The sequence below is a fragment of the Mytilus californianus genome, unplaced genomic scaffold (genome assembly GCF_021869535.1).
Source record: "Mytilus californianus isolate M0D057914Y unplaced genomic scaffold, xbMytCali1.0.p SCAF_3, whole genome shotgun sequence".
NCBI lineage: Eukaryota > Metazoa > Mollusca > Bivalvia > Mytilida > Mytilidae > Mytilus > Mytilus californianus.
The window spans coordinates 92723591-92736879 of NW_026262679.1; the positions used below are offsets into that span (position 1 = coordinate 92723591).

The 13289-nt window shown below is 34.8% G+C and overlaps 2 protein-coding genes across 3 annotated transcripts in view; one reads left to right on the forward strand and one right to left on the reverse strand.

The window, feature by feature from the left end:
- The window catches only part of LOC127735444 (mini-chromosome maintenance complex-binding protein-like), a 33103-nt gene extending 20372 nt beyond the window's left edge, over positions 1 to 12731 (reverse strand). The window contains exons 1-4 of one of the 2 annotated variants that reach the window (XM_052245605.1): positions 12578 to 12731; positions 7117 to 7190; positions 2700 to 2882; positions 1780 to 1881 (exon numbers count right to left, since the gene is read on the reverse strand). In XM_052245605.1, coding sequence (XP_052101565.1) covers positions 1780 to 1881; positions 2700 to 2882; positions 7117 to 7190; positions 12578 to 12638 — 420 coding nt within the window. In that variant the 5' untranslated portion in view covers positions 12639 to 12731. Of the gene's footprint in view, positions 1 to 1779; positions 1882 to 2699; positions 2883 to 7079; positions 7084 to 7116; positions 7191 to 12577 lie in introns of those variants that run through there. The other variant, XM_052245607.1, reaches the window with a different exon arrangement.
- Positions 12732 to 12973: 242 nt separating this feature from the next.
- LOC127735440 (telomerase protein component 1-like) overlaps positions 12974 to 13289 on the forward strand; it is a 78838-nt gene continuing 78522 nt past the window's right edge. Inside the window, exon 1 of the mRNA XM_052245600.1 lies at positions 12974 to 13078. The gene's annotated coding sequence lies outside the window, so the exon portion shown is untranslated. The remainder of the gene's footprint in view (positions 13079 to 13289) is intronic.

Here is a 13289-nt window from a genome sequence, read left to right on the forward strand (position 1 = left end):
GTTTTGGTGATGGTGATGTGTTTGTAGATCTTACTTTACTGAATATTCTTGCTCCTTACTATTATCTCTATCTATAATGAACTTGGCCCGGTAGTTACAGTGGAAAATACTTATAAAAATTTACAAAAATTTACAAAATTTATGAAAATTGTAAAAAATTGACTATAAAGGGCAATAACTCCTTAAGGGGTCAATTGACGATTTTGGTCATGTTGCCTTATTTGTAGATCTTACTTTGCTGAACATTATTGCTGTTTACAGTTTATCTCTATCTATAATAATATTCAAGATAATAACCAAAAACGGCAAAATTTCCTTAAAATCACCAATTCAGGGGCAGCAACCCAACAACGGGTTGCCTGATTGGTCTGAAAATTTCAGGGCAGATAGATCTTGACCTAATGAACAATTTTATACTCATCAGATTTGCTCTAAATGCTTTGGTTTCAGAGATATGAGCCAAAAACTGCATTTTACCCTATGTATATTTTTTAGCCATGTCGGCCATCTTGGTTCGCGGGCAGGGTCATTGGACACATTTTTTAAACAAGATACCCTAATGATGATTGTGGACAAGTTTGGTTAAATTTGTCTTAGTAGTTTCATAGGAGAAGATTTTTGTAAAAGATTACAAAAGTTTACGAAAAATGGTTAAAAATTGACTATAAAGGGCAATAACTCCTTAAGGGGTCAACTGACCATTTTGGTCAAGTTGACTTATTTGTAGATCTTACTTTGCTGAACATTATTGCTGTTTACAGTTTACCTCTATCTATAATAATATTCAAGATAACCAAAAACTGCAAAATTTCCTTAAAATTACCAATTCAGGGGCAGCAACCCAACAACGGGTTGTCCGATTCATCTGAAAATTTCAGGGCAGATAGATCTTGACCTGATAAACAATTTTACCCCCATGTCAGATTTGCTCTAAATGCTTTGGTTTCAGAGATATAAGCCAAAATCTACATTTTACCCCTATGTTCTATTTTTAGCCATGGCGGCCATCTTGGTTGGTTGGCCGGGTCACCGGACATATTTTTTAAACTAGATACCCCAATAATGATTGTGGCCAAGTTTGGTCAAATTTGGCCCAGTAGTTTCAGAGGAGAAGATTTTTGTAAAAGTTTACGGACGACGGACGCAAAGTGATGAGAAAAGCTCACTTGACCTTTCAGGTCAGGTGAGATAAAAATGGACACCCCCACCAATGAGATGGTTCATTTACTATTTCATGTAAAACTATATCGTGGTCTAGTGCTTACCACTAAGAAAACACATTCTGTTGCTCCTATAAATTGAATTGTTGATAAAACAACGTTGTTTTTCATTAAAAATCCAACATCCGAGTCGGGATAAATTGTAGGATTTCAACAAGCTTGCATGTAGAAGATATGGGACATCAAACGGGGAAAGGGGTGTAAAACTTTTTTTTTTACATGACATCAATTTTTGTGTTTGAGAAATATGCATCAAAGTCCTGCTTTACATATCTTCAGTCCTTTCAGGCAAAAAAAGGAGCCTTCAAATCGTACCAGTTGTCAATTTTTAGATCCAGAGTATTGAGGCAAAAGCACATGTAATATTATCAAAGGCTTTATTAATCTGCAATTTGAACATGTGATTGTATACTGATAAATACAGATGCAGTTCCAAAATATCATCCAATAACATATATTTTGCATTAAGGAAAATTATAATATATGTTATTTCAGGAAAGTCTAAAATGCATTTCATAAGGATCATAATGCCTGTTACCACTTTATTTTAAAACCCTACCTCTTTTACCCATGTTGTCTCCCCTGGTATTGGTACACAATATATTGTTTGTCTGTCCATAGTAACATTGTCACTGGATTCTACATCTATCTGTTGTGATTTCTGCAAAAATGGTAAAGATACATATATAAAAGAATTATAATGTCACCATGCTGACCACATTTTAGCTAAACAATTGATTCAAAACAAGTCACAATTTTATCTGCTGTTAGCTGGTTTATTCATTTTCACTGTAAAAATTCCGAGGTATTTTATTTATTTGTTTTGCTTCTTTAGTAAAGCATATATACATATAAGCATGAATGTGCACTGAGCTGCATGCAACACTATTGAAACCAGAAGTAGGTCTTGTTCTACATTTTCTTTAATTAAAGGTATGTAAAAGCAAATTCAGCTTAACTGCAAACTTTTAAAATTTATGCCGAGATAGTTCAATAACAGCAAGAAATTGTAAAATTTTAAGACACCATATTTGTCCAAATTCTAGATATTGACAAATAACAGGAATCTCTACTGCTAAAGGCTCCAGATCAATATGTATAAAGAGGGGATGGCCACCAAGATCTTCTCATAATAATAACATTATGATATTTTTTTATAGTGGAGAATGTTATGAATTTTAAGGAATACAACATTACAGCCTTCCTGTCCTAAGTCAGGAATCTGATGTTCAGTAGTTGTCGTTCATAAGTGTTTCCTCGTTTTTTATATAGATTAGTCCATTGGTTTTCACGTTTGAATGGTTTTACACTAGTAATTTTTGGGGCCCTTTACAGCTTGCTGTTCGGTGTGAGCCAAGGCTCTGTGTTGAAGACCATACTTTGACCTATATTGGTTTACTTTTATAAATTTTGACTTGGATGGAGAGTTGTCTCATTGGCACTCATACCACATCTTCTTATATCTATTCACCTACTTACAGAACAGTCTGCAATGTCTTTATACATCCCTGATTTCTGTGTTACTGTCGATGTTTCTAAATCCTTCACCTGATAGAGTCCAAGGTAGAATTCTGGATCGTATATATCCTGTACCATACATCTAAATCTTACTAAAGAGTTTGGTTTCAGTGTATGTAGGGGAGTATCATTCAGACTTGGTACCTGAAAATTTAATAATATTCTTTTATGCAACAATTCTACCCATGAAGAAGGTCCATGATGCTTGTCATCAATTGGATAATTCATTCATACCTGACAAATCATATTGAAAATCAGGTTATCTGTCCTTTTTAAATACATTTGTACTTTATAACCCAATTTTACTGTAAATTCATGTAACTCATGCCGTCACACCTTAACAACTCATGCAATGTACATTTTCTCACCATAATAAAATGTTTGCAGGCATAATTCTAATATTACATTCAAAGTTTCAACCAGGGCTTCCAAAAAATATTTGAGCCAGCCGGACATTTTTTTTGTCTCATCCCGATTTTTATCCCTTAAGACTTAGTAACAAAAGAAAACCATAGTAATCAGTTCAGCATCATATGAATTATGATTGACACAAAAACGGTATTTGACTTGATTTTTTTAATATAAATTTCGATGTTCTGATGTAAACTGTTATATCTACAGTGCACCATTAGAAGTGTGCAACATCAGCTACTTAATATCTGCCTAAGACTCTTTATTTGTGCAAAATAACGCTGTCATAACTTCACTTTAGTTTTTGAAAAGTACATTTTCCTCATACCGGATGTTGACTTGACAATGGTAAAACACAGACCAGAGACGGATACGTAAAATCCGTGTACCTTTCAAAGCACGATTGAGTTATTCAAGTATCTCTTTCCATATTATATCTATAGGAAAAACTCGAAATTAATGTTAGATAAAGGTATCAATGATATTTTTAGCATTTTTGAATAAAATGCTCCGCTGGGTGCAGCTTGATACGACTGCAGAGGTTGAACCCTGAACAGTTGGGGCAAGTATGGACACATCATTCAAGCTTGATACAGCACTGAATTTGGATTGTAATTAAATATTTGACACAGCATAGGTTTCTGACACAGAATGAATGTGGTCTAAGAACTTAAATTTTTTTAATTTACCTATTTAAACCATATCATTATTATTTGCTTTTATATATAAATCAGAAATAACCAATTTAAAATGGAAAATTTTAAAGAAAAAAAAGGAAAAAATTTTTTGAACCCCCTTATGATTCATCACCCCCAAACTCAATCTCAGCTTTCCCTTTGTGGTATGGTACCTTGCAGTACAATTTCAGAGCGATCCATACACTTGAACACAAGTTATTGTCTGGAAACTAGAAAAATGCTTATTTTTTGGCCCCTTTTTGGCCCCAAATTCCTAAATGTTTAGGGCAATTACACTCAAACTCAAACTGTTTCAGACCTAGCCAAACTTAAATTGTTTTAACAGGTCAGGAGGTCCAGTAACAACTATTTTTTACTGGACCTTCCTTCCTGTTACAGGACCTACTAATCATTACAGGTGAACAGCGCTTCGCGCTGCAAACTTGCTAGGGATGTCCCGGAGCATGCCACCCTGAATAATTTTGAAAAATTAGATGCAAAATCCTTCATTCTGAGTGCTTTGACTATGATAAATGAAATAACCAAAACTACTATCTCGTACTACACTTTTGCATGTTTAATCACATTGCATAAAACTTCATTTTTTAAGACTTTATTTAGATTTATTCCTCTTTGGCATAATCTAGTATTTTATTTGAGTTTGTCTCAACTTTTTTTGGTGTGCTGTACTTTGATCATCGGCCTTCTGTTTTTTGACCAGGCACAGTCTTATCATAAAAATGGAGGAAACTCATGTTATTGTTTACAACATGTGTTTCGGGCGCATGTGTAATGAACCAGGGAAAAAAGAAATGCCGGAAACTGACACAAAGGACATGACAATCGAGATACAAAATCTTCAAAATATTCAAATTGAATGCCACAAAACCAGGTTCAACCCACCATTTTATTCTTAAAATGTCCTGTACCAAGTCAGGAAAATGGCCATTGTTATATTATAGTTCGTTTCTGTGTGTGTTACATTTTAATGTTGTGTTTTTGTTGTGTCGTTGTTCTCCTCTTATATTTGATGCGTTTCCCTCAGTTTTAGTTTGTAACCCGGATTTGTTTTTATCTCTATCGATTTACGAGTTTCGAAAAGCGGTATACTACTGTTGCCTTTATTTAGGCAGTAGGGGACAAGCCAGTGAGCCTTAAAATCGTCTGACTGATAATGTTTTTTTAAAAAAAGAAGTCACATTAGAAATGACGATTTTCAGGGAATGCATAAAATAGTTGACAAGAAAATCTCGCCGTGTGTCAATAGAAGCGTGATTTCATTGGCTGCTTTTCATATTATTGCATTCTCATTGGTTTACTATTTGTGCTGCCCATATATATCTATAAATATGACTAGGGTATGTCCGCGATCCTTATTAATATTTAATTAATTAATTGTTTTTCATTGATCTCGGGAGAAAAACAATATTTTGTGTTTAATATAGCAACACATTTTTCCCAATTTTAAAACTGTATGCTGCAAAAAATGTACAGGACAGGAGGTCCTGTAGTTCACAGGATGGTGGCGGACCTTCAAGTTTTTTACAGGTCATGCATGACCTGCGGTCCGACGATGTTTGGGTTGGTCTGCTGAAACCCAGCTTTCCCTTTGAGATATGGAACCTTGTAGTACAATTTCATAAAGATCCATACACTTACACACAAGTTATTGTCCTGAAACTAGAAAAATGCTTGTTTTTTGCCCCTTTTTCCTAAAATTTTAAGGCAATTACCCCCAAAATCAATCCCATCCTTCCCTTTGTGGTATGGTACCTTGCTGTACAATTTCAGAGAGATCCTAACACTTGAACACAAGTTATTGTCTGGAAACTAGAAAAATGCTAATTTTTGGCCCCTTATTCCTAAACGTTTAGGGCAATTACCCCCAAACTTAATTTCAGCTTTCCCTTTGTGATATGGAACCTTGTAGTACAATTTCATAAAGATCCATACACTTACACACAAGTTATTGTCCTGAAACTAGAAAATGCTTGTTTTTTGCCCCTTTTTCCTAAAATTTTAAGGCAATTACCCCCAAAATCAATCCCAGCCTTCTCTTTGTGGTATGGTACCTTGCAGTACAATTTCAGAGAGATCCATACACTTGAACACAAGTTATTGTCTGGAAACTAGAAAAATGCTTATTTTTGGCCCCTTATTCCTAAACGTTTAGGGCAATTACCCCCAAACTCAATTTCAGCTTTCCCTTTGTGATATGGAACCTTGTAGTACAATTTCATAAAGATCCATACACTTACACACAAGTTATTGTCATGAAACTAGAAAAATGCTTGTTTTTTGCCCCTTTTTTGGCCCCTAATTCCTAGAATTTGGAGGCAATTACCCCCAAAATCAATCCCAGCATTCCCTTTGTGATATGGAACCTTGTGGTACAATGTCAGAGAGATCCATACACTAACACACAAGTTATGTCTGGAAGTTACAAAAATGCTTATTTTTGGCCCCTTATTGGCCCCTAATTTCTTAACTGTTGGTACCATAACCCCCAAAATCAATCCCAACCTTCCTTTTGTGGTATTGAACCTTATGGTGAAATTTCATAGAGATCCATTCACTTAAACTAAAGTTAGAGTGCAAAAACCAATGTGTCTTCGGACGACGACGCCAACGTCATACCAATATACGACCGCAAAATAAAAATCGGATGCATAAATAAATCTCGCACCTGCGCACAAATGTACTAGTTTAAACAACGTGGTTCTGACGATTTTTCACTTAAAACCTTTACAACTACCTTTTTAAATTTTCATCAAATAATATTTATATATGTTTTCTGGTAACATGAATCTTGTTGACAATGATATTTAGATGCAAACCGCTGAAATTTAAGAAAATAACTTTTATTAGACTGATCAATGTCCGGTACTAAATAGTTTACCTGTCGCCTGAACAGGTAAATTAAGCTGTCAGGGAACTAATTAGCCTTGATTGTAATGAGAGGGTATTTAAGAAGGGTGTGTTTTGATAGTAACTATTCATCATGTCACTTTTATGACCGGAAATGTGTGTCTGTTTAAAGGCAAAAGTTGAGGTCAAAACTGAGAAGATTGCATGAACTTCAAATTATTTTTCTGAAATATGTTATTAAAATGTTCGTTTCAGCTTTGACACAACAAGTCATTTATATAATTTATCGGACAAGTCCGGAAAATATGACCGTTTTGGAAGCTCTGGTTTCAACCTCCTTAAAAATACCCAACTCAAGGCAAAAAGATTTCACCACTTAACTAACCCAACTCATGATAAAAAATTTAACCTCCCTAACTTACCCAACTCATGGCATAGTTTGTTTGCATCTTACTGCTGAAGTAATCTTTAACACCATTATCATTTTGTTTGTTATCTGAAAGTATACAAAATGGAGTCTGGATAAATTGTTAGTCAAAAATAATAACTTGTTACATGTCAATACACTGTATATAAAATCTATTGATATAAAAAATTAGATGTGGTATGATTGCCAACAGTTTTTATAAAACCCCATATTTTAGGCATACATTATTATATTGCAGTAGCTCTAGACTTATGAATATGCATAGGTGGGGTATATTTCCATTCGATACATACCCATCACAAAATTGATCAAGACACCTAGACCATGCTGGAGGTTGAAGGGCATAAAGAATTTTTTGGCAGGCCACTTACCCAAGGGAAAGTGATAAAAAAAAATTCACTTACCGTGTGCAAATCCACATTCCCCGGTTGAGACCCGCGAAGCGGATCGAATTTGTTAGGGGGTTTAGGGGCATTCCCCCCCAAGAAATTTTTGAAATTTAAGATGCAAAATCCTGCAATCTGAGCATACTTTTAAGGGTTTAACATGTCAACTGATTATGATAATTTTGTGTGACTTTTTAAAATTTATATACTATAAGCAATAGACATCGTATTCTGTTTTTCTTTTAGTGATTGAAATGTAAAAGTATTTATGCAAGCTCATTTTCTGAGCGTCCGCAATATTTACAAACTGGTTCCCGTGCTACAAACCAAAAGGCACACGTGTAAATCGCGTAAAAAATGATGAAATCATGGAAAGTTGACGCTCGGATGATCTTACAGAAGTATTTTGACATTTAAACAAGTAATGGGGACAAATTATTTTATTTATTTACCGGAAAACGACTTTCCCGACGGGATATTAGCAACTGCAATGTCACTTTCCCGTGTAATAATTTACTTTCCCCGGGAAACCGGAAATGGTAATCTTTATACCCTTGGTTGACATACAATCATGTATCTTATCTTTACAAACTGGTTCCCGTGCTACAAACCAGATATCGTAAATTTAAACCAGTCCACTAACGATCTAACTAAATACCAAAAGGCACACATGTAAATCGCGTAAAAATGTGATGAAATCATGGAAATTTGACGCTCAGATGATCTTACAGAAGTATTTTGACATTTAAACAAGTAATAGGGACAAATTATTTTATTTATTTACCGGAAAACGACTTTCCCGACGGGATATTAGCAACTGCAATGTCACTTTTCCGTATAATAATTTACTTTCCCCGGGAAACGGGAAATGGTAATCTTTATACCCTGGGTTGACATACAATCATGCATCTTATCTTGGAGAAAAAACATTTAAATATGACTTACAATATGGTTAATTACATCAAGCAATTTTTATAATGCCTCATTTTGACAAGATTCAAATCAGATTTTATACCATATGTATGTATGTAATTTCAAATCCAAGGATTTTTAGGAATATAAACAATTACAGCTCAAGCCAAGTCAAGGTCCTTAAATAAGCATGATAAGTAGCTTGATTAAATTTGTGCAGCAAAATTTAAAGTAATTTACCACAAAGAAGGTGCATTGTTTTTGCTACACCTTTTCATGTTCTTAACTAATGTCATAACCAGCCACATAACCATTGGTCATTTTATACCATGTCAACATCTTAATGGGGAAAAGCAACTAATATGTCCTTTGACAGTGGTGTGGAAATGCTATGCCCGACTCATTTATTTGAATTCCCCCACAAGTAATTTTTTTGTCTGGGTTGCCCAGCAAGTAAAAAACATATATCTAAGTCAAAACATCAATGTTCATGACGATAAATATTAAATAACAGCGGAAATAGATCGATAACCAAATTAAAAAAATAATTATGCGAACCTGGGTCATTTAAACCTTTCGTCATCTTTGTCCATTGACCCGGGAACGTCTATTAGGTTTTATCCATCATTTAACGGAAGTGTTATTTAGATTATGTATCTAGATGGCTAAATACATTTTGTACTACTACTTAATAAAAACACCAGGCAATCGAGACAAAAAGAGGGGAGAGTCAAGTAAAAAACGTAAAACGCAGGCGAAGGACAAGGAGTATAAATCAAAGCACTGTAAGCGCTGCAGGCAGTTAACCAAAAACCAAGGCAAACGTAATCATTATGAAAACTGTGGCAGTGTTGCTTCAAATTTTTTTTTCAGATTTGAAAGAACAAACATTAAACATTCGTATATTGTACATTTATGTTTATTTAATGAATTGATTATTAAGGCAAATTAATTAATATTTTATCAAGGTTTTCTAAAGCAACGCATATATCAATGTATATTTTTAATGGTGAGTCTGCAGTGGTACAAGTTCGCAATGATTGCAGGTGTTTTAGTTGGTAGTTAACGTTGGTACCAGTTGACTTTTAGTGGTACAAGTTGACGTAATTGTATGAATGGACTTGCTTCCCTGGAAGGAACACTGTGTTTGGGTTCTACAGTACAAAAGTTATGAGACACAAATCAGACAAATGTTTACTACTACAGGGATCAAAGGTGAGGTCTGACTGCCCTGACCATAGTAAATGTAAATGACCCCCCCCTTCACCACAAGTCCGTGATATCACTCCATACCAAGTCTGGAATAAAATCACAGGTGATTATAAAAGAGGGACGAAAGATACCAGAGGGACAGTCAAACTCATAGATCGAAAACAAACTGACAACGCCATGGCCAAAAATAAAAAGACAAACAGACAAATAATAGTACAGATGACACAACATAGAAAACTGAAGACTAAGCAACACGAACCCCACCAAAAACTGGGGGTGATCTCAGGTTCTCCGGTCAAATAAAACAATTGGTCAAACATTCTTGGGCTTTACACTGCTTGAAAGATTTATATGTTATCTTTAAAATGAGCCATAAATGAAAATTTTTATAGGCCCAGAAATAATTCAAAAAATAATTAAAGTAAATTCAATTTACCTAGACTCATTTTTTGCATCAATAAAATTTTATAATAAACAAGAAATAATTGTAACAGGATGCTGTTACGAAGTCTCCCAAACAAAGCTCCCATAATTCGTCATTCCCATGGTCGCCTGACATTGGGCAAAGTCCAGTACACATTGGTTTGGTCTAGTAAAGTGATATGCATATGTCACATAATGTGACGCCTAGGAGATTGACCCTGTATATCATTCAAATTATTTTGAAATGACAAACAGGAATAAATATGGTTTAGGAGTGGGGACCGTTTACAAGTTCTCAAACAGGAGGGGGTGGGTTGACCCCAGGGACTCCCCCTATATTTCATTTGATTTTTTATATTGTCCCATACATCAATATATATGGTTTAGGAGTGGGGATTTCAACCGTTTACAAGTTCTCAAACAATAGGGGGTGGGGTGACCCCAGGGACTCCTCCTATATTTCATTTGATTTGTTATATTGTCCCATACATTAATATATATGGTTTAGGGGTGGGGATCTCGACCGTTTCCAAGTTCTCAAACAGGAGGGGGTGGGGTGACCCCAGGGACTCCCCCTATATTTCATTTAATTTGTTATATTGTCCCATACATGAATATATATGGTTTAGGGGTGGGGATATCGAACGTTTACAAGTTCTGAAACAGAAGGGGGTGGGGTGACGCCAGGGATTCCCCCAAATTTTCATTTGATTTGTTTTATTGTCCCATACAAGTATATATATGGTTTAGGGGTGGGGATCGCGACCGTTTACAAGATAAAAGAACATTTTCAAATTGAAGGGGGGTGGGATGACCCCCAGGGACTCACCCTATATTTTATTTGATTTGTTTCATTGTCCTGTTCTCATTACTGAAGACCACGCGTGTCTATCACTTACTGTTTTCGAGTATAAATAGTCATTTGAAAATAAAATCCCATAGGGTTCTACAGTAAACCCCTCCCTTCTTTAGGCCCCTCAAAATACCCCTAAATAGTTCCCAATGCACAAACGAAAGATTGATGGCTCCGCTAGACATGTTAGTCTTACATTTTATGAAACCCTAAGTTAATCTGACAAGGGGTCCGAGTTGTTTTCTTAGACGGTCCGACTTGTCTCTGGGACGAGTTATTCTGCATTTCTTTAAACATCGACCTGATTGGTCGACATTGATTACGTCGATTTCCGGTTTTTCATTCATAAAATAACAACAAGTTCAGTGATAAACGGAATAATTTAATAAAAGAAAGGAATTTAAATGTGCATACATTTAATTGAAATCAATTAAATAATCACAATCTTCTTAAACTAAAAGAATATCATGATTAAGAGTACTTTCGCTTAATCGGACTTTATATCATCAGAATCAAACGAACTTACGTTTCCTGTAAGTTAAAATTACCGCCAACTTAGACTACATGTGTACTATATATAACTTTATTCCCTCTATCATAGAGATTTGGTGTACATGAACAATATTCCTGCGCATTTTGCCATTTGGGAAATATAAACGACTTGTAATTACAGATTTTCGGCGATGAAATATTTCATACAATTGTTCTTTGCCATCTTAGCCAAAAGCACAGGGGATAATAAACTACGTACAGATTTCTATTGAGCACTATTTCCTATGTGCAACTTCAAATATTATGCGTCGTTCGACGATCATTTAAGGTTATTCTGGTCATATTTTTTGTATTCCAGAATTAAAAGAATGAACAAAATGTCCAATTAGTTATAAATAACATATTAGCCTGCTAGATTACAACAATGGCACTTTTTTCAGCATTCGTTAGTAAGAACACAAATCTAGGGTGCTAGCATAAGGCAGCTTAACTGCCTAAAAATAAACGGAAGTGAGAATTTCAGACATCGTGGATATCAGATTTACCCTGGCTCTAAATGGAAGAAAATGGCTAATGAACAATCTGGATCAGATCAGTGTAGATTGATGTGAAAAGGCTTTGGAATTTCACGACTTTTTGAGAAACAAACTAGAAATTTCAATAAAATATATTTGTTTCATACAATATTGTTATCATTCTTTCAATAAATATCATAAGCAAGGTTAAGTCTGTTTATTGCTTTTTCTAGCATTCCACAGGGTCAGACATTAGACTAGTAGCTAATAACGGAGCAGACTATGTGATATAGAAAATTATCTAACAAGGAGAACTATATACAATGACCAATTATCCACAGGTGATTCAACAAAAGCAGTGGAATTTATGGAAATAATTAAGTGACACCTAAACCTATGGGTTGCAATTCCGAACGTTTTATCATAGGAATAATCTGTAGCTCGATTGTCTGAAAATGGTAAAAAAAATTATGTCAATTGGACAAGAAGAGCTACAGCTAACCCCTAGTACGAGTATATGCATGTGATTGTGAGAAAACAAAACATGTACTGACTACTGTTACATCATTTATGTATAAGGTTTATACATCTAGACTATAGTATATGGTTACATGTTCTATTTTATAAAATTGTGTTTGTCAATATATGTCATATATGATTTACCTATGATGTTTTGTATTATAGCCAATGGGTTGTTAATCCAATCATCACCAATACCAGGCATACTTTCAATATGCTATAAAATTATAACGACAATTAAACTGCAAAAATACGGGAACAATGTGATCAGAAATGGCGGGAATTAAAAGGACACCCTAAAACACAAGCAGCAAACCCTAGGAGTATTCCACAAAATTATTTGACAAGAACGACAAATTGATCGTTATATTTCATTTGAACACTTATATTTTATTTTCTTATTAAAATTAAGTTAAACGGTATATGATTTAATTCTATGCAATGATGTATTTGATAATGTGTCCTGATCGATGTTTGTTCACTCGGTGCTTCTCGGGTGGCTCGTTCCTTAAATACGAAGCCCAACTGAGTGACCCGAATGATTGTTTAGACTGCAGACTTTCGGTTTAGGAAAATGTCCTGTCAGCACAAGCACGGGTGGTGAAATCGTTGTGAAATACCATTTTTCTCGATACTTCTTGCTTGGTAAATATAAGTTGCTCTTTATGTTAGCAGTTGTTCTAACAATTTAGTTTCAAATCGTACTACTCAGTACTGAAGCACATCTTATCTATAATTTTTGCAGTTGATTGATGGTGGGTTAGTATGTTTTGCTTGTTTTTTTACTATTTAACGATGTCGAATTAGACTTAAAGCAGCCTAGTTGCATGAATATCTTCAATTCAATAAATTGTGG